At 37.8% G+C, this 19,537-nt stretch overlaps 1 protein-coding gene and 1 long non-coding RNA gene across 2 annotated transcripts; both read left to right on the forward strand.

Moving 5' to 3' along the window:
- The first annotated feature begins 902 nt into the window (after window positions 1-902).
- Window positions 903-4,293, forward strand: LOC145778052 (kelch-like protein 18). Its single transcript, XM_082589453.1, has one exon. The coding sequence runs from the start codon at window positions 965-967 to the stop codon at window positions 2,693-2,695; it is 1,731 nt and encodes a 576-aa protein (XP_082445579.1). The 5' UTR covers window positions 903-964; the 3' UTR covers window positions 2,696-4,293.
- A 3,751-nt stretch (window positions 4,294-8,044) lies between these two features.
- On the forward strand, window positions 8,045-16,005 carry LOC145778717 (uncharacterized). Its single transcript, XR_014290459.1, has 3 exons — window positions 8,045-8,405; window positions 14,081-15,316; window positions 15,826-16,005. It is a non-coding gene; the product is annotated as an uncharacterized LOC145778717 (long non-coding RNA).
- The last annotated feature ends 3,532 nt before the right edge of the window (window positions 16,006-19,537 follow it).

The raw sequence follows: 19,537 nt of genomic DNA on the forward strand, positions 1-19,537 counted from the left end.
GATTATAAGGCGCACTGTCAATAAATTGCTTTGATTAGTTTTTTGTTCAGACATAAGGCGCACTGGGCTGTAGAACGCAACGTATTTTAAGGAGTATGGGTTACGGTACCATATAAAGCTCATTAAACAAAAATGCGTACGGTAATAAATGTAAGCAAGTCACAATATTACAATGAGCAAAAGAAAAAAATGGGCCTAGTGAATATCACAGTAGCTAGTTGCTTTTACCGTAATTTATTGTGTAAGACGGTGGGTTTATTTATATAATAATAATATCGGTACTGGTTTTGAGTGTAGGCAATAAAGCACTACTTGATCCATACATTAGGCGCACCGGCTTATAAGCCGCACGATCAATTTATGAGGAAAAAAAGGATTTAAATTGCGCCTTATGGTCCGTAAAATATGGGTATTTTGATTATTGAGAAAATTCAAATTCTAAAAATAAGTTTCTGATGAACCAAAAAATGCTTGGTAGAACGATGAACAATTTGCACAGCCAACTGAAGTACAAGAATTTATTCCAACAATTTTTTTTTATGGAAAGCATTTGCCATCAAATTTTGCCTGACAGGTCAGTATTGGCGGCCATTAATGAAAGTTCAGGCGGCCATGGCCGCCAGCTATTTCGAGGCCTGCATATGAAAATGGTCACAACTCACAACTGCTTTTATATTATACATATTTCCTAAATAGCCCAGGTAGCCGACCATTCACTACATAAAAATAGTTTTCTGGGTTTTGACCGGTTTAAACCTAGTTTTGACCGGTTAAAACCAGGTTTAAACCGCTTAGTGGTCAAAACCAACCCTGAAATTTGTGTAGGATATTTTGTCTTGAATTTTTTTTTGATTAAAGGTTGGTTAAATGATTTTCCACAGTGTGTCTTTATGAGATTAAGTTTTGGTAACAGCTCTCTTAATCAATCTGCTTGGGTTTGAAATTACAGTTTTAACAGTACTTTATGGCTGTGCTTGGGTTATCGGAACTTGAACTTCAAGATGTCGAAGAAACAATGGATTCAGCAGAATTTTCATCTGGGGCCTTTGTCATGATGCAAATGATAAGAAGACAAGGGAAGATGTGTGATGTTACTTTAAAAGTTGGTACAGCTAAATTTTCTGCTCATCGCATTATTTTAGCAGCTTCTATACCATACTTCAACAGTATGTTTACGTCTGATATGCTAGAAGCTAGTCAAGGAGAGATAGTCATCAAAGAGGTAGAAGAACATGCTCTTGAAGCCCTTGTAAATTATGCATACAGTGGACGCATTACAGTGAATGTAAATACTGTTCAGACAATTATTATTGGAGCTAATTTTCTTCAAATGCAACCAGTGAAGGAGTTCTGTGCCGATTTCATAAAGAAACGATTGCATCCTTCTAATTCTTTGGGCGTTCGCCACTTTGGTGAAACTTTGATGTGTAAACCTTTGGTTGAAAAATCCAATCGCTATATCAATATGCATTTTGTGGAAGTATCTAAATCGGAGGAATTTTTGCAATTGCCAAAAGACAGAGTTATTGATATTTTGTCAAGGCATGAATTGAATGTGAAGAATGAAGAGGAAGTGTTTGAAGCTGCAACAGGATGGATTAAGTATGACTATGAAGAAAGACATATGTCGATGCCTGATTTACTACAACATATTCGCCTTCCTTTGCTACGACCAGAATTTCTCACAGATGTTGTACAAATGGACCATGCTGCAAAGTCTTGCTTGAAATGTAGGGACCTTGTGGATAAAGCCAAGGATTATCATTTAATGCCAGACAGAAGATCTAATTTTCCATCAGATATGGTTCGCCCAAGATATTGCAGTCATATCCAGGATCTGATATATGCTGTTGGGGGTTTGACTTCTGCTGGTGAAGCTTTGAATGCTGTTGAAAAATATGAGCCTCTCAATGGAACGTGGAAAAAGGTTTCTCCTATGTCTACATGTCGAAGTAGAGTTGGAGTTACCGTTTTGGAAGGCAAACTCTATGCTGTTGGTGGTTATGATGGAGTTAACCGTCTTGAAACTATTGAAATGTATACTCCGGAAACAGATATGTGGAGTGCAATCACACCTATGAAGAAGAAAAGAAGTGCCTTAGGTTGTGTAGCTTTTGACAATCGCATATATGTTTGTGGTGGGTATGATGGTGTGGCATCTCTTAGTTCATGTGAAATGTACATGCCAGAGTTGGAAGAATGGCAAGATATAAGCTCCATGAACAAATCACGAAGTGCAGCTGCTGTTGGAGTTTTTGAAGGATCTGTTCACATTCTTGGTGGTCATGATGGTCTTTCAATTTTCAATTCTGTTGAACGGTATGATAGAAGACAAGATAAATGGATCACGGCTGTACCAATGCTTTCAAAACGATGCCGTCATGGTGTAGCTTGCTTGCAAGGTCGTATGTTTGTGTTTGGTGGATATGATGGTGTTCAATTTCTTAAAACGGTTGAAGTGTTTGATCGAACCTCCAATCAATGGAGTTATGTGGTGCCAATGAGCATGAGACGGAGCAGAGTTGGTGTTGCTATTAGTGGTGGGAAAGTATACGCTCTCGGAGGTTATGATGGCAGTACAAATTTGAAGTCAGTGGAAGTTTATTGCCCAAAACTTAATGTTTGGAATGGCTCTGATAAGATGTTGGCACATGAAGGTGGTGTTGGTGTGGGGGGCATACCTCCACCCTTATAAAGAAGAACAACTGAAGAAATTATTTTGTGCTTTAGAAAAGCAATCAAATTCTAAACATAGTTTAGTTGACAAAAGAATTTGGCAAAAAGCTTCTTTCTAAAATTAAATTATAGAAGCTTACACTAATGTGATTTTCTTTTTTCAATACACTCATCAAGCGCCAATTGCGTCAATTTGTGTAAATTTGAGCTTGTGTTGTATTTGTGCATACAAACTCATCAAGAATTTTGATGAAATTGTATAATCTCCACACCATTCTGGGTGGTATTGTGTAATCATGCATCAGTACAGTATATAATTGTACTATCATTGCATATTTTGTAAGACATTTTTCAGCTTACTTTTACTAAAGTTTAAAGCAATTCAAGTAGTTTCATTATGCTGTTTCCATTTTAAGCAAACTGTTTGTTGTTAAATGCATTAACAATTTAACATTTTTCCATAAACACTCCAAAAAGAAAAAAGAAATTTTTGTTTACCATAAGTTTAATTAATGAAAGACGTTAATCAAGCTCTCAGAGGTTTGATTGCTTGATATACTGAAAAAGTTTGCTTATTATGATCTCCATTTATCATTGGCAATCTGTTTGAATCAAAAATATCCACTAAAAAGCATTTAATACCGTGTGTTATTGTGATTGTGCAATTGTCTAAACTAGAACTAATAACTCATTGAGACCACAATAAGTGGAGCCTCAACTGTTTCCCTTGTGTGTTTTGGATGTTGGCGATAATGATATTCAATGAAGACTGTGGAAGCTGTTTTTGTTTATATATATTTGAAGTTGTTTGTTTGATTCTCAATATCAGTTGCTCTCGATGGCGAAAATATATTATTTAAAAAGGCTATTTACTATTTAGTTATTTTGTATTTTGCGCTCGATGGCTTTTGTAAAACTTTAATTTCAAAAAGCAGAGCCTTCCAATGTAATGTTGCTTTGTTTCTTCAAACCTTGTTCTTGAAATGTAATATTTATGTGGGAATATTGCAAAGATAAGGAAACTTTGCTGTTTTGTAGCTTCACTTGTATGCTCTGGCATACGTGGTTCTTATTTAATATTTACCCAGCGTTTCATTGATAAGCGTACAGTATGGTATTTTTGTTTATGTTCTTTATTTCAATTCGCTTAATTCTAATCCATCAATTTCATTAGCTCCACTCAGGCCTCCGAATCTAGTTTATACACTCGGTGTGTTGTATTTTATACAATTATCCTGCATACTCAAACATGCATACGATTATATGCACAATTGCACAGTGCTAATAAAAATTAAAGTTTGAAGATACACCGTTTGACTGAAGCAATATATAAAAAACGTAACTCAGCTAATTGTGTTCTAAAGCTACACATGTGTGTATTCAGCCACTCCTTTGCGTATTGCAGACGCCACTTGCTGTGGTATTTATACTGAAGCAGAAAAGTAGGCTTAGAAATATTCGAGCAGAATCATTATCAAGCGAATAAGGATGAAAACATTTGTCGCTTGTTCAGTGTTCACGTTTGTTTTCTTTTCAAAACGAACGTGTTGTTTTTGTGGTGTTTTAATTTTTCCAGTGTTTGATGCACTTCGTAGTTTTGCAAATAAAAAAGCATGAAGTGAATGGTGATTGAAATGCTCAGATCCAGTTCAAATCATTATCAAGTGGTGAATATGGTTCTTATAGTTTTATTGCTATGTCATGGATGGTAATGAGAATTTGGCTGTGTTTTAGACTGTCACAAAATTCAGCTAATAGGCTGTTGAAGTACTAGCCTATAACTAGCCATTTTTAATTAGGCCTAAATGTAATAGTTGAGTTGATTTATTTTTTCTACTGGCGAACAATCAAAATACATCGTCGGCAGCCGTGGCCGAGTGGTTAGCGCGTTGGGCTCGCAGTCGAGAGCCTGCATGTTCGACTCCAGCCACTCGCACTTGCTGTTGTTTCTCTGGGCAAGAAACTTTACGATAATTGCCTCTACGTAGTGATCGATTTCGAGTAATGGGTAGTACCAAATTTAAGTCATAAGTAAAGTAGACAACCGGAAACAGACATTGCAGTCGGCTGCAGCGTGGGTCAGGTGTACGTCGGAAGGCGTACACCGATGCATAGCGCTCAAGTCCGCTTTCCCGCAATGCAGGATAAAGATAAACAAACAAAAAAAAACATACAATAAATAAAAATAATTCACACAGCAAGGATTTTTGGAGGAACCAAAGTTTCAACGAACTGTAATTGCAAGACTAATGCTAAAAAAGATTGATTGATTTAATCTTTATCCTCAAACTGGAAAAGCTTTTTTGGAGCTTAATCCTGGGAGTTTTGCATAGAAAGCTTTGAACCACTGACGTAGGCCCGGACACCGAGATTGACAAAAGCGGTGTTTCCAATAGTTGTTGAAGATGAAGTGTCCGAAAAACATGACAGTGTGTCTGGAGGGCTTGCACTCCAGAAAAATTAAGTTTGTTTGGGTGGCTTTTTGTACATTTTGAGGCCCATTGTGTTAAGAGTAGGATTTGGATCCGGTATCAATGTGATCCTTGAGCCTAAATCAAAACACTACATCCAAAAAATACAAGGTGGTTATTTTAACTTTTCAAGCCTCTTGGAAAGGTTAAAAAAGTAAAGTTGGTCTTAGCCAGTGTTGTAGCCTACGTTGACGGCGTCAACTTTTTGTTGACGTTGAGGCTAGCGCCGTCAGTTTATTTTTTAGCTGACGGGAGTGATAACGCCGTCAACTATTTTGCAGATTTTAAGCGTAACGCGCTATGCGTCATTTTTTGTTTTCATGGAAAATCTCGTTTCACAATGAGAGTTTCACAATGTATTCTGGCCAGCGCGACTCATCCGAATTACCCGCTTTCGCGTTGGTTGGAATGGCCACCTGGAATACAAGCGGAAGAAGTTCGCCAAATGGTGATCACTCAAATCGTGAGCAGTATCGAGAAGGAGGGATCAGAGAGAGAAAGCGAGAAATCAATGAAAGTCATCGCGGAGGTTGAAGAATGAAGATATTTTATTTTTCCATTGTAGCCTACTAAGTGCCTTCAGCACTAAGAAGAGTAGGGTAGCTAGTTCCTTTCTCTCGGCCGCCTTTCCTGCAGCAATTAGCCTATGCCCATCCAATTTATTGCACTCCAGGTAGATGTGAGCGGTGTTTTAACAACCAGCTGAAGCAGGGAGTCGAACTAAGTTTGCATAATTGGAAAGCCAACGCCTTATCCGCTGCGCAATCCCACTGATCAAAAGGGTACGCAGCTGGGTATTCATCAAAACTGGACTTCCGAAAACGTTTGAGTTGTGGTGCAAGTTTTAGTAGGTACAAAAATCGAAGTTACGTTTAAGCATTTTTTTTTCACAACCGCGCAAAGATTTCACTGATTTAATTGTTGAAGGTTTGTACTTTGTAGCCCAGGCGCGGATCTAGGAGATTTTTTCGGGGGGGGCCAGAAAATTCGAAAATCAATTAAAAAGAAAGAAAAAGATAAAACAAATATGAACAATGATACTACGACAGTAGCGTAGCCAGCAATTTTGAAAGGGGGATTTTGACGGTCGGCGGGAAAAGCCCGACGGCGTCTTCGCCAAAGACGACACCCAGCGGCGGGGGGTCAGGGGGGCACCCCCCAGAAAATTTTGAAAAATTACTTTGAGTTTGGTGTATTTTGAGAGCATTTTCAATAAAAGTGTGGGCAAAAATATTCCTGTAAAATGGTGCTGTCTGGTGGCATAGCAAAAGGATAAGATCATCCCAGTAAACATTTTTCCTTGGCCCAACGTAGGCTGACGGTTGTTCGGGTTGGCTGAGGGTAGTGTAGTTTTGCCAACTTTTGAAATATTTTAATTGAAGATACCTTCGAAGAATTGTTTAAGTTTGCTTCATCGTATTCCTTTTACAATTGTAATGGGACAATGAAAATGCAAAAAAACTTAGAATTAGAAAGTCGGTTTTTCCAATGTTGGTGTGCAGTTGTACAGAACGTTGGGCCAACGTCATTATTTGCGGGCGAACTACGGTAACCCCTCAATTTTTTTACGTTATTGCTATAAGTAAAAAAAAAATTTGAAATGTTTTTCTAAATCATGCATCACTATGAGGATCACTAATTCTGAAAAAAAACACTAATTTGCAAATTTAGCTGCAGTTTTTCAAGTTTGTTAGCAGCAGCTAGTTTTTTTAGTGTTCTACTATGGCTCTATATAACTATACTCTGCCTTCTTAAAATTGATCAGGGCTGTAGTTTCATCTCGCAATTTTTACGTGCTCCGTTCATTTTTGTTTTCGAAGTTTTCATTTTATTTTCGAAAAAAATTATGACAACACTGAGCTGAATAATTGGACACAGTTTCCCGTACCGTGTGTTTCAGGCAAGCACTTTAAAAAAACCATAAACATCTTATAACAACTAGACAGCGCATCTCGATTGAAGAAATTAAAAAAAAGCATTCGCCATTGTTACTGTCTCAAATTTGCGTGAAAGCTGCGCTGTTACAGCCAAGCCATACAACAAAATCTGTCATTTTTACACTGATTCAACGTCTACAGACGTTTGTTAAGACAGAATTTTTGTTAAGCGTTTTACGAACCAATTTAGCTTGTATTTGCTTGCAAGTTTTCTTACCAATGCGGTAAAACCTAATTTTTAAATAACATTTGTAGCCTACACAGTTTTGACTAGTGTAAAAATATGATTATTGGTAACGGTGCATTCAAACACATGATCCGAGAGATTGGTAAATATCTTGGAATAATATTTACTCCTTTTATCATCTGAATTGTATTTTCTTCGTTTTCTACATCCATATGCACAGCACACCATATCTAAAGCATTGACAAACGCGAGTAATTGGTACATTGTAAAAAATGGCGGACATCTGAACGTGCTTTTTCAAAATTCGCTAAAAAGAGATGACGATGCGCATGCGCAGTCAGAAACTACAATTGTCTGTGACGTGAATCGTAAAAAACACGCGAAAACCCAAATGGAGTTGGACGCCATTTGCATTTGCAGTTTTGTCTTGTTCGCTTGCAGAATCAATGGAAGTTTATTTGTCAAGTTTTCTTCCGTATTTGAGTTCATAGCAAAGTAGTCACTTGCCTAATGTCTCTACCATGTTTAAATGCCCCAGTTGAATGACTTTTTAGTACGGATAGCTTGAAGAACATTAAAACTGACTAGGCTACAGGAACAGTTTAAAGTCAGAAAGTTTAGTTGGTTTGCTACACACCCAAGGTATGAAGTCAGCTGACAAATTGGGATTAAGGGATCGAGCTAAATTGTTGCAGTTGGCAAGGGCTCATGAAGAGTTCAGCTACAGATGCTGAAGCACATGAACTAATCAACTAATTACTAGTCGAATTAGCTCTCATGAATAAGTCGATAGTCGTGCACAGTTTATGTCATTTTTAGCATGTGATAAGCATTGGGAAATCTTCACTGTATCCCTGTAATGTTAAACATCACTGTAATTTAACATACCGTACTGCTTTTTGCTGTGAGACTTTGCCCACTAATACAACAAAGTTATGTAGAATGGTTTTTGCTAGTGTTGTTGTTTAAACCGCTTAACTCTTGCTTTTTGTTTCAGAACGTGAAACTGTTTGAATGTAATAATGATTTAGGGAACTTTGATGTAATCTAGGAATTTTTAGACGTAGCTTTGGGGACTTTCAGGTTTTCATTTATGAGAGCACTGCCCAAATGAATGATCATCATGAAACTCAGGTAAGGTTTATTGCAGTTGACTCTAATCTATTCTTCAGGGTAAACTATTTAATACTTTTTACGGCAATTACGTGACCTGTTTATTGGTTTTGAAGTAACATTTTTAGAAGTAGCCTACTCGATTTTTTCAAAAAGTGGTATCTTCACTTTCAAGTGGCATAAAAATGACTATTATGTCAACGAGAAGTTTTTTATCAGGATTCGAATGTTGCTACTATCACCGCATTATGTATATACCACAAGTTTTTTGCAGATTGTTTTATGAAGTAGATTGCGCAGCATCGGATGCAACCTAATTAGTACCACCATGAACAATTCGTACCGTCAGTTCGTACCTTGAAAAGATCGAAAAAAAAATTAAAAAAAGCCGAAGTCGCTGATCACAGTTTCTGCAAATATTTTAAAATTTTTCCGCAAACAAACAAAAACTCTTAGGATCATTTAAAGAAATTTTTAAATGTTTGCGGAAACTTTGATCAACCCTAATCCCGAACCCTTTTAAAATGTTTGCGGAAACTCTAATCAAGCCTAACCCTTTTAAAACGGTAGGCCTACCTCTAAATACCCATTGTCAGGCATAGTAGGCTTTTTGGGGGTTTGTGGAGCATTTTCAGGGGTTGTCAGGTATTGTGGAGTAGGCTAACTACTTTCAGGCATTGTTGGGAATTTCCAGGCATTGTCGATCATTATCAGTGGTTGACGGGTTTGTTAGGCATTATAGCATTTTCAGGGGTTGTCAGGCATTGTAGAGTAGCTACTTTCAGGCATTGTCGGTAATTTCAAGGCATTGTCTAGGATTTGTCTAATGCCTGACAATGGGTATTTAGAGGTACCCCTTTTTAAATGTTTGCGGAAACTGCGAGTGCGATCGGCGACTTCAGCAAGCTCTTAGGATCATTACCAGAAATTTTAAAATGTTTGCGGAAACTGTGGAAAAATGGAAACTGCGATCAGCAACTTCGGCTTTGTTCTATTTTTTTTTCACTCGATCTTTTCAGTTTGTTTGTTTGCGGAAACACCCTAAACCTTAACCCTTTTAAAATGTTTGCGGAAACTGCGTTCAGCGACTTCGGCAAACTCTTAGAATCATTACCGGAAACTTTAAAATGTTTGCATTACCGGAAATTTTAAAATGTTTGCATTACCGGAAATTTTAAAATGTTTGCGGAAAAATGGAAACTGCGATCAGCGACTTCGGCTTTGTTCTATTTTTTTCTCTCGATCTTTTCAGTTTGTTTGTTTGCGGATACCGATGCCTAGCTAATCGATATCTAATCCTTTTAAAATGTTTGCGGAAACTACGATCAGCGACTACAATCAGCGACTGCTTTTTTAATTTTTTCTCTTGATCTTTTCAAGGTAACTGAGGGTACGAATTGTTCATTAGGGTGGAGTGAAAAATAAAAAAAATTGAATTTCAAAAAGTGGTCTTGATATATGGCCCCAAATATCAAATGAAATACTTCTATCATAATTTTGGGTTCTTGCACCCTCTAGTGGCCGTGCAATTTCACCAAACGAGCTGAAAATAGCTAATTTTGCCATATCTTGATAACTGCTTATACTAGAAAGTTAGTTTTTGGCTTAAATGCTGCAGAAGTAACATGTGTCTATCTTATTTCCAAAGAATTTCTCTTAAAAATGTACAGAAAAAAGTTACAAGCAAATTACTGATTTTTTAAAGTAAAATCAAGCACTGATGCAGTGGGTGCGATGTCAAAAGTGTATAATGATTGATCTTATGACTGTGAAACATACCCCATCAAGTAGAACTACTTTTAAAAACTTACTCAAACAAATGAAGTCCTCTTCTAGTATAAATACACTTGATCTTAGCAATCAAAGAATCAATAAAACAGTCTAGTTTCAAAGTGGACTTCGAGTAACCCACTATTTTTATGGCTGATTCACACTGTCACAGTTCGGCTTCAATGAGGCAGAATATAGTTTTGTTTTAGAAATTCTTAAATAAACTGAATTCATTGTGTGCATATTTAATTTGTATTTCAAATGTCATATTGGAGTCAAAACGCTTAGTGTGAATCAGTCCTTCACATTCTTACAGACATGCTGTTGTATGGTTTGTATCACACAACTCCATATTGAAAACACAAAAATTTCAAAGCTGGTTTCAGCATCACACAGTATTAGTCTGCACAAACATTAAAATCGTGTTTGGTATTAAAGAATTTCGTCAGCTTTCGGGACTTTAGTTTTGTCTGATAGTGATGAGGCCATCTCTACGTTTTAATCCAAATACATGAGCAGATGCTTGATATCTTTGAGGTTTAAGTTGACAACTTGGTGAAAATATTTAGCCTTGATGTTAATAACTGGAATTTGGAACAATCTGATGTTGGTATCAATGTTACTGTTTGGAGGTTTGGGTTCATTTACATACCCACCTTCAAAGTTGTCAATTGGAATGTGGTATTGTGCGTTTGATTTACGCATATCTGTGATCTTGTTTATTGCAAGTCTTCAGAGGTTACACTGCAGTTGGTTGGATAATTCAGCTAAAAACAAAAACGGAAATAATTGTAACGAACACTTCATAGGTGTCATGAAAACAGGGTGGGCAAAACATATTTTGTTAAAATAAAGCCCACCCGGCCCACCCTATTTCGACACCTATGTACGCTAGGGTGAGGCTGATGCCCCTATGACTCCCAATTTTTCTGGCCCTTTCAACAAATGTTCTATATCATATAAATAGTAAAAATCCAAAGTTTCAGAAAAATTGGTTGACCCCTTGGGGTGCCAGTTTCATGTTCAAATTCCTGCAGTGGTGTGCTGTGCATACCCTCCAGCTTCGTATAGCAAAATCTAAAGAAATTGCCATTTTTAGCAATGTTAAGTCAATTTTGGATCTACTCAACAGGCCATGAATATGATCAATTGATCAAGGTGAGGTAATGGTCATACCGCTTGTAAATAGATGTGAATTGGAGGCATTGCTGTGAGGGAGGCTATCTGCCATCAGCATGGCAGAACAACAAGGCAGCAACATACGCTATATATAAGGCTAATGTACTAATGTGGTCAACGATTTGCTGTAGGTTCTCAATTCATTTCAGTTCAGCCTACAGAAACATAGAGCATGGAACTATGTACTATGGCGATACTATGAACTATGTACAGAAGTGCATGCAGTGCAGTGGTGTATTGCTTTCACTGATGAAATACAAGCATTGCATCCAGGTGGAACATGAAATAAAAGAGAAGCTGTCAAAAAAGTTGCTAATCAAATGGTTAGATCATATTCACTTGCAAACATAAACGCAATTACCCAAAAGAAGATGGATGGAAAAATTGTTAATTTTTACGACTAAGATTTAAAAAAGTTGCAAAAGATAAATGCCACTGATCGTGATCACAATACAGCAATAATAAATTTTCAGAATGTTTTAAGCAAAACTTTGCCAATTTGGCTTAAAAACATGTTCAAGTTGCTTAAGGAGGAAGAAGATGTCAAATTTTTAGAAAGTATGATGACAAACAGGATTGCCACATTTGCAGGTCGAGACATGGTAACAATAGAAAAAACAAAAATAGAACCGAGCAGCACTCTGTAGAATTAGCTAAAAAGGAAGAAAACTGGAAAAAGTTAGACAATTCATAGACACAACACTTGATGAAACAGCAGACTTTTCATCTGATAATGTCTCTGAAACTGAAGCTATTTTGCCAACATCTTACAAAAGGTGTCATCGTCAAAGATGGCACAACGATTCGGGTGCCTTATGATGTCCTCAAATACCCTTCGATAGTTGGGTGTTGTTTGAGGAACAAAATTAGCCCTGTGGCCGCTTCCATAATGATAAGGGAATTTATCACTGCGTGTGGTGGAGATATCAAAGGTGAACCTTAATTATACACACTACACAGGCACTGAGGTATCGCACCAAAACAGCTAAAGAAACTGCCAGTGCCATTAAAGAAAAGTGGCAACCTCCGTTACCTGGGACTAGATCCCTACATTGGGATAGAAAGCTGATGTCCAGCCTCAATTTAAAGGTCATTGATGAAAGGCTGCTACCTGTCCTTGTTTCTGGTCCGAGTGGCGTTAAACTACTAGGAATGCCTAAGTCGCCTGCTAGCTCATCAGAACCTATGGGAGAATTGATCAGTACTGCAACAGAAAAGCTACTTGATGATTGGAACTGCAAAGCATCGGTTGGAGCTATGGTGTTTGATACCACCAGCTCCAATACTGGCCACATCACAGCTAGCTGTATTGCCATCCAAAATAAGTTAAATAAATCGTTATTGTGGCATGAATGCAGACATAACGCAGGTGAATAAATTGTCGGCCGGGTGTTTAATAACCTGCGAATAGAATCATCAAAATCTCCTGATGTTATGATATTTTAAAGATTCAAAGAAAACTTCAACAACTAGTCGTATAGTGGTTTAGACGAAATTTCATTTTCGTATATCGATGATGCTCAGTGCTCACCCTGAACTTGATATATACAGTACAAATAAGAGCTGATGATAGTAATGAAAGCTATCTCACATTCCAAGAAAACACCAAGAGATGATTACAAAGAGTTAATTGAGCTCACAGCCTTCTACCTACAAGCAGACATCTCCGATGTACACAAAAAGTCCAGGTTCTTGAGCTGTGGGGCAATGCATAAAGCCAGATGTACCCCAAAACAACTGTAGAAAATTCAACGTTTTGTAAAATTTGTTGTGTTTTTTCATGTTAAAGAAATTGATGAAGAAATTGCAGAGTCAGCTTTATTTGCTTTCAAAAAACATCTTTAGTATCTGACAGCAGAATCTTTCCTGTGATCTTGTTCAGTGACAAAGCAAATGAAAATGACAAGCAAAGCTACAGAACTGCTGTCTTTTGAGAAAGCATCAAAACCCTTAAAAAGATACAGCACTGGGTTTGGAAAACCACAGTTTCCTGATATTTGCACTTTCACCTACTCAATTACATACAAGGATTGGTTCGAACGAGACTCTTGGTCTTTCTTTGAATTGCTGAACATTAACACAGAGTTTTTGTATAAGCCTGTCTGCTCGTGGAAAACGGTCTTAAAACGGATATCAATTTTATTAATGCCAAATATGTTATCAAATCTCTGCTGGTTACCAACGATTGTTCAAAAAGAGGTGTTAAGCTCACAAGTGATTTTATCAGTGGATATAGGCTGGAAGAAAACTTTCAAAACGTGCTGCAAGTTGTGGAACATGAGCAGAACCAAATCTCTTTCTCTAACCAAAGAAAACGACTAAAATTGACTTCATAAATCATTCCTATTTTATCCTTGGGTCTTTTCAACAACATCAAACTGTGAAAAATGGTACTGACAATAAAGTTCCTTTTGGCAAAACAAATTTTTGATTGTATTAGAAACGCACTTTATGTGGGTTTTTTTAACAAAAATAACATTTTTTTCAAATTTTTAGATCAAAACTGGCACCCTTAAATGCTAATTTTTTACATCCTTTTTTTTAAATAGTGATTGTAGAGAGGCTGTAGAACATATATACAAAGGGCCGAATGACTAGCTCAAGTTTTTAATTTTTAAGGGGCACCAGCCTCACCCTAATGTACGCTGGTAGCCTGGTACGCACCGCGACTGTTTGATGGGACTGCTTTCTATGCTGTTTTAACGATCTCGGCTTATGCATTTCAACATCCATCTGTTCTATTGCAGTTCAAACAACTGTGTCGTATCTAGGAGGAAAAAGCCTATACGACACGGTTAATCGATTGATGCCTCAGGTGATGTTAAACGAAGTCGCAAGTTACGTCTCGCGGACCGGGAAGGGGAAAATACATTAAGTGGAGAGAAAAAGTTTTCTTTTGATTCCATGCAAAACTTAAAGAACATGGTCGTAGGTAAGTGTTTGTTTAAGTTTTGTATTCACCTCTTGTTGGTATGATATCGTCTCCAGAAAGAATACTTACTGTTCATGATTAATTTTCAATGAAATAACAACCTTGGATATATCATAAGTTTTGCAGCATCTGAAGTTTACCTTTTTCGTAATCTTTTTTGTCAATTTGCTGTTTACTATCCCTGATTAATGCCTCAGTCTAGATCTAGTTGAAAAACACCTGCTGTTTACTCGTGTGCAGTAAAAAAGATGAGATTAGAAAGTTGATCTGGCCGATTTCGCAGGGAAGGGTGGCCTTCTCTGCGAAAAGGTCAGGAAGGCCGACCTTCCTGGGTTCGGCGGCTATGCTTATGGTGATGTCCTCGCTTTTATTTTTATTACAGCTCTCCTGATGATCGTGCCACGCACGTGAAACAGACTGTAGACTCTGTAGAGCAACGTTCTTAACCTTTTCTGACCCGTTACCCCACTTTAAGCAATTAAGCATGTTGGGCATCTTAAATCTATTATTTGTCTATTAAATCCCATAACCTTGTCCATTTGCCCTGCAAGCAGTTCAAGGCGTTTATGTCAGAGAAAAAGTCGCACAAATAAGCAACCTTCGACAAGAACACGTTGTTCTGCATCTTCTCGTGAAGACTTCCAAACAGCAGCATAAAATTAATTCCATTCGTACCAATTTTATTAGTCTTTGGCAATCAATTGAATGGAATAGCCAAAGCCAAACCCAACAATGATTTAAGTTTGATTAAAAATTGGTAATAATTTGCACTGTCCTGCTCATTGCCCTCTGGAAGACCTCAAACTTCCCCAGATTGAGTAATTACCCACAGGTTAAGAGCCGCTGGCCACTGCTGTAGATGATTGTGTAAAAATAAAAATCGATGTAACATTATTTGTTTACAAAACTGCTTTACTTATAGATGTTGTCCAGAGCAATACGAAATCATGCACTCTACAAGAAATCGACCACAAACTGGGCGACTGGTTTAAGACGTGGGAAGACCGCGATGGGGGCCGGCTTAAACGTCTTGCTACAAAAAGTACTGCGGGTATGTTCATTTGTTCTCTCCGTCACTGACAAATCGTTACTATTCTCTCAATAAGGGCAATAAAAGCATTTTTATTTACTTAACCAGCGATTAGTTTATTGCTGGAGCAGAACTTCAAGAAATATACACACATTTTAAGACTTGACTTCGAAGATCTATCAAACGATAACAATAATAATTTGCACTGGTTAGAGAAGGCAAACCATATTAACACGATTAACGAATGTGCATTAATGTTAGAGGTTGATAGAACATAACGGTATACCCATTCCCCACCCCATCGTATAGGCTACGAATTACAGAATTAAAACATACTGAGGAATGTTAGGATGTATTAAAAAAATGCTTGTTATTGTAACATAACCGGGTGTTGCATACACATATCCATGGGATATGTAGCAATTAGAGTCTGTTCTTTCACGGTGCTGTAAACACGACCTAATTTGCACTGTACAGTATATTTTCTTTCATCCCTGCTTTCTTTACAAATGTTGCATATTGTTTTATAGGTACTTGCGTTTGAGCCGCCACAGATCACGTTGTTACATCCAGGCGCAGTCTTCTGATGAGGCATGAAGTACCTCAGTCCACTGTGTTTTTAGACTTTTATGCATGTCTTGTCGTAGCTGTGAATTGTGCATGGGTGGTGCATTTTACCATTCGAATAAATGTATTTTTCAACAACTTTACGTTTGTTTACATCATTGACTTAAATTTGCTCAGTATAAGAAGATGGTCATCGTATTGGCATATTGGATCATCAGGACAGTGTCAACTTGAAATTGCAGGTTAAGTTTAACCAACGTTGCTCAACTACAACGATTAGTGCAAAATATGTATGGCCAACTGCGACGAAAAGTGCAAAGTGCGTTTGGCCAGCGTAGGTACCAACGATGAACTACGTTGGCAGTAGAGTTGGGATTACGTAGGCCCAAAGATTTTAAAATAAGTCGGCTCAACTGCGACGAATGGTGCAAAATACGTTGGGCCATCGTAGGGTACCAACGATGAACTACGTTGGGTGCAGAGTTGGGATAACGTTGGTCCAAACATTTTAAAGAAGTTGTCCCAACTGCGATGAATGGTGCAAAATACGTTGGGCCATCGTAGGGTACCAACGATGAACTACGTTGGGTGCAGAGTTGGGATAACGTTGGTCCAAACATTTTAAAGAAGTTGTCCCAACTGCGATGAATGGTGCAAAATACGTTGGGCCATCGTAGGGTACCAACGATGAACTACGTTGGGTGCAGAGTTGGGATAACGTTGGCCCAAACATTTTGAAGAAGTTGTCCCAACTGCGACGAATGGTGCAAGATACGTTGGGTCAACTTCGGCCACAACGTAGTGCCAACGGAGGAGCATTATTTTACCAACTGTCACACTACGTTGGGCCGAAGTACAATGTTTGCTGGGATGTTTTCTTTGGCATTTTTTAGTAGTAAAGCTAAGTCTCTATGTTTTCTTGTTGCTAATTCCTGGCTGAGATATTTGAATGTTTAGTATTGGCAAAACTCGCTCTTTTAATGCAGTTTCGTTTAAAATTAGGCAAACTTTGTTTTAGAGTCATAGAGACTGAAAGCATCATTCTAAATATCGTGGAGTCACACGCGTGCCAAAGGGAGAGGAGTTGTAACCGCAACCCCCCCCCCCCCCCCTTGGCTACGCCACTATTAATACTACGACATATACGATATGCCATAAAATAAAACAGACATTAAAAGAAACAGCCATTTTCATCAATTGTGAATGTTTAAAAAATACATTTTGCTTGAATAAAAATTGCTAAGCAAGCAAAGTTAACTTGAAATCTGGTTAAAACCCTATATGCAGTGTCCATGACCAATTGGATGTTTGCAGGCATATACGGCGATTGATTGAAATTATAATGAAGGCTAAAAACTATAAAACGGCCATTCAAGGTTTCAGATTGTTTCAACTGACGTCATTTGGTTCAGCGTTGGTTTCAGCTGAGTCAGCTCAAACAAATGTTGCTATTAAAATGTATTTGAAATTGTATGAAAGAAAATAACGGAGTCTGATCGATGGATAATTTCAACCATAATAATATCAAAAAATTATCCCCCCCCCGGATAAGTTAAGTCCGCCGTGGGACTAATATCAGCTGTTTAGACGCATATCAAACGATTTGATGCGGATAGCCTACATAGAATTTCAACAATAATTCCTCACAACATTTCGGGGGGGGCCCGGGCCCCCTGGGCCCCCCCCATAAATCCGCGCCTGTTGTAGCCTATGATGTTTTGTAGTCTTCCAGTAAAATTTCCAAAATTTATCTAGGTGGCCCCACCTTTCCGTATAGGCTATAGACTAATCTATGGCCTAAAGGCACATTTTACGCATATAACTCATACACTGTTTCTGTTGTTATCAGGGGTTAAACATTTCTATAAAAAAAAAAAACTAAAACCCCTGCAATGCGATGGCTCCAGCGCTTTGTAGGCTACTTTTTTACCTCAATTAGCCTACATTCTTGCGTTTCTTTCTCAGTAAATTGCGTGGCGTTTAACATCACTTTGGTACAACCTGGTAAAACTGTAGTGCAAGGGCCTCCGATCAAGCTTTCTTCCTCCCCGGATTCGTTACTGAATATAATAATCTTTGCTAAGTCAAGCATTAGCCTGTTATACAGTTTGTTTTTAATTTGAATTATGTTATGGTTACACTCTCAAGAATTCAAAAAACAAGAATAACAACTGTTCCGGGGGCTCATTCGCCTTTCGTGCAGAGTCAATGGTTGTGCTCAGTGCTCACGTCTAGGCATAATTTGTTGTGTGCTCGCGCCTCGTTTATATTGTAAGCGCCTTCTCAAAGGAAACGCAACACTCTATCGTTTCTTTATTTCAGTGTTATGTTGACCCATCCAGATGGCCGCAACTAAAATTATGCATTCTACTTTGGTGTTCTATATAAAAATCTAAAAAAAGAAATAAAAAATAAACAAGTTGGTGATGGTCTGGAGTCTGCCAGGACACGATAGGGAGACTTACCAAACAAGCTCATTGATAGCATTAAGTGTCTTTCGACAACCTTGAGGGACGCTCTAGCCCCTGACTAGCCCTTTTTGAAAAATGAGACAAATATCAGGAAATGATATCGGTGTTGACAACACTGGCAGTTTTTGAGAAAAAAGGTCAAGTGGTCACTGGCAATAGGTTTAGGAGCAGAGTTGCCAGATTGGCCTTTTTACGGCCAAATTTCAGAAATTTGGCCTTTTTGAAAAGTGTTTGGCCGGACAATTTTTGTTTGGCCGCTTGGCCTTTTTTTGGCCTTTTGTAGTTTCCCGATTGGCATTTGTTTGACCTTTTTTTATTTGCTTTTCATAGTTTTTTTGGTTATCCCTAGCAACAGTGAAAAGTTTTGGTGTAGCGTTTTACATCATGCCCATTTCAAAGACCTTGCTAGGCTAACTATGCTTTAACATGTCTCTGCATCCCTGTCAGTAATGCAGTAGTAGAGAGGATTTTTTCATTACTTACTGCAGTGAAACAAAACCACGAAACAAAATGCAGACTGAGCTTTTGGAAGGGATTTTGCGAATACGAACGGATATGCTGCTGAATGGAAAATGTTGCACAGACTTTGATGCTAGTGCCATAATGACGTTTCCATAATGACGTTTCACATCTGATATTGTTTATAGTGAAACTAGCAGTAACGAAATGGCAGAGGCGCTAGCATTCCTAGAATAAAAAGTGTTCATTGTGGAAGGATGTTGGACATAAATGCAATTGATTTCTCTGATTTTGCAGTGTTGGGTGTTTAATGTAGCCTGTTATGTTGGGTGTTTAATGTAAATATTATCTAATTTGTTGTTGAAAGTAAGTGCAAAAACACCGCTGATTTCAACAAAGAGAACAGAACCTCAAGTTTGGCCTTTTTTTCTATAATTTGGCCTTTTTTGGGGATGCATTTGGCCTTTTCTGTTTTATCAATCTGGCAACCCTGTTTAGGAGTCTCTATCATATTAATTTACATGGTTTATATCTTTTCGAGCTCCTAATTGTTTAATTTTTCCATTTTCAGTTTAGATTTACTGTTGCCTACCAACGTCTTTATTGGCTGTCATTATAATTAATGGATCTACTCATTACAAACATGTACACAGAATAATGAAGATGCTTGAAGAGATGGGCCTAAGTTTTGATTGATGTTGTTTTCATGTTATTAGATGAAGTGTGGCAGCAAGTTTCGTACTTC

Source organism: Aplidium turbinatum, chromosome 10 (genome assembly GCF_918807975.1).
Source record: "Aplidium turbinatum chromosome 10, kaAplTurb1.1, whole genome shotgun sequence".
In the NCBI taxonomy this organism is placed as follows: Eukaryota; Metazoa; Chordata; class Ascidiacea; order Aplousobranchia; family Polyclinidae; genus Aplidium; species Aplidium turbinatum.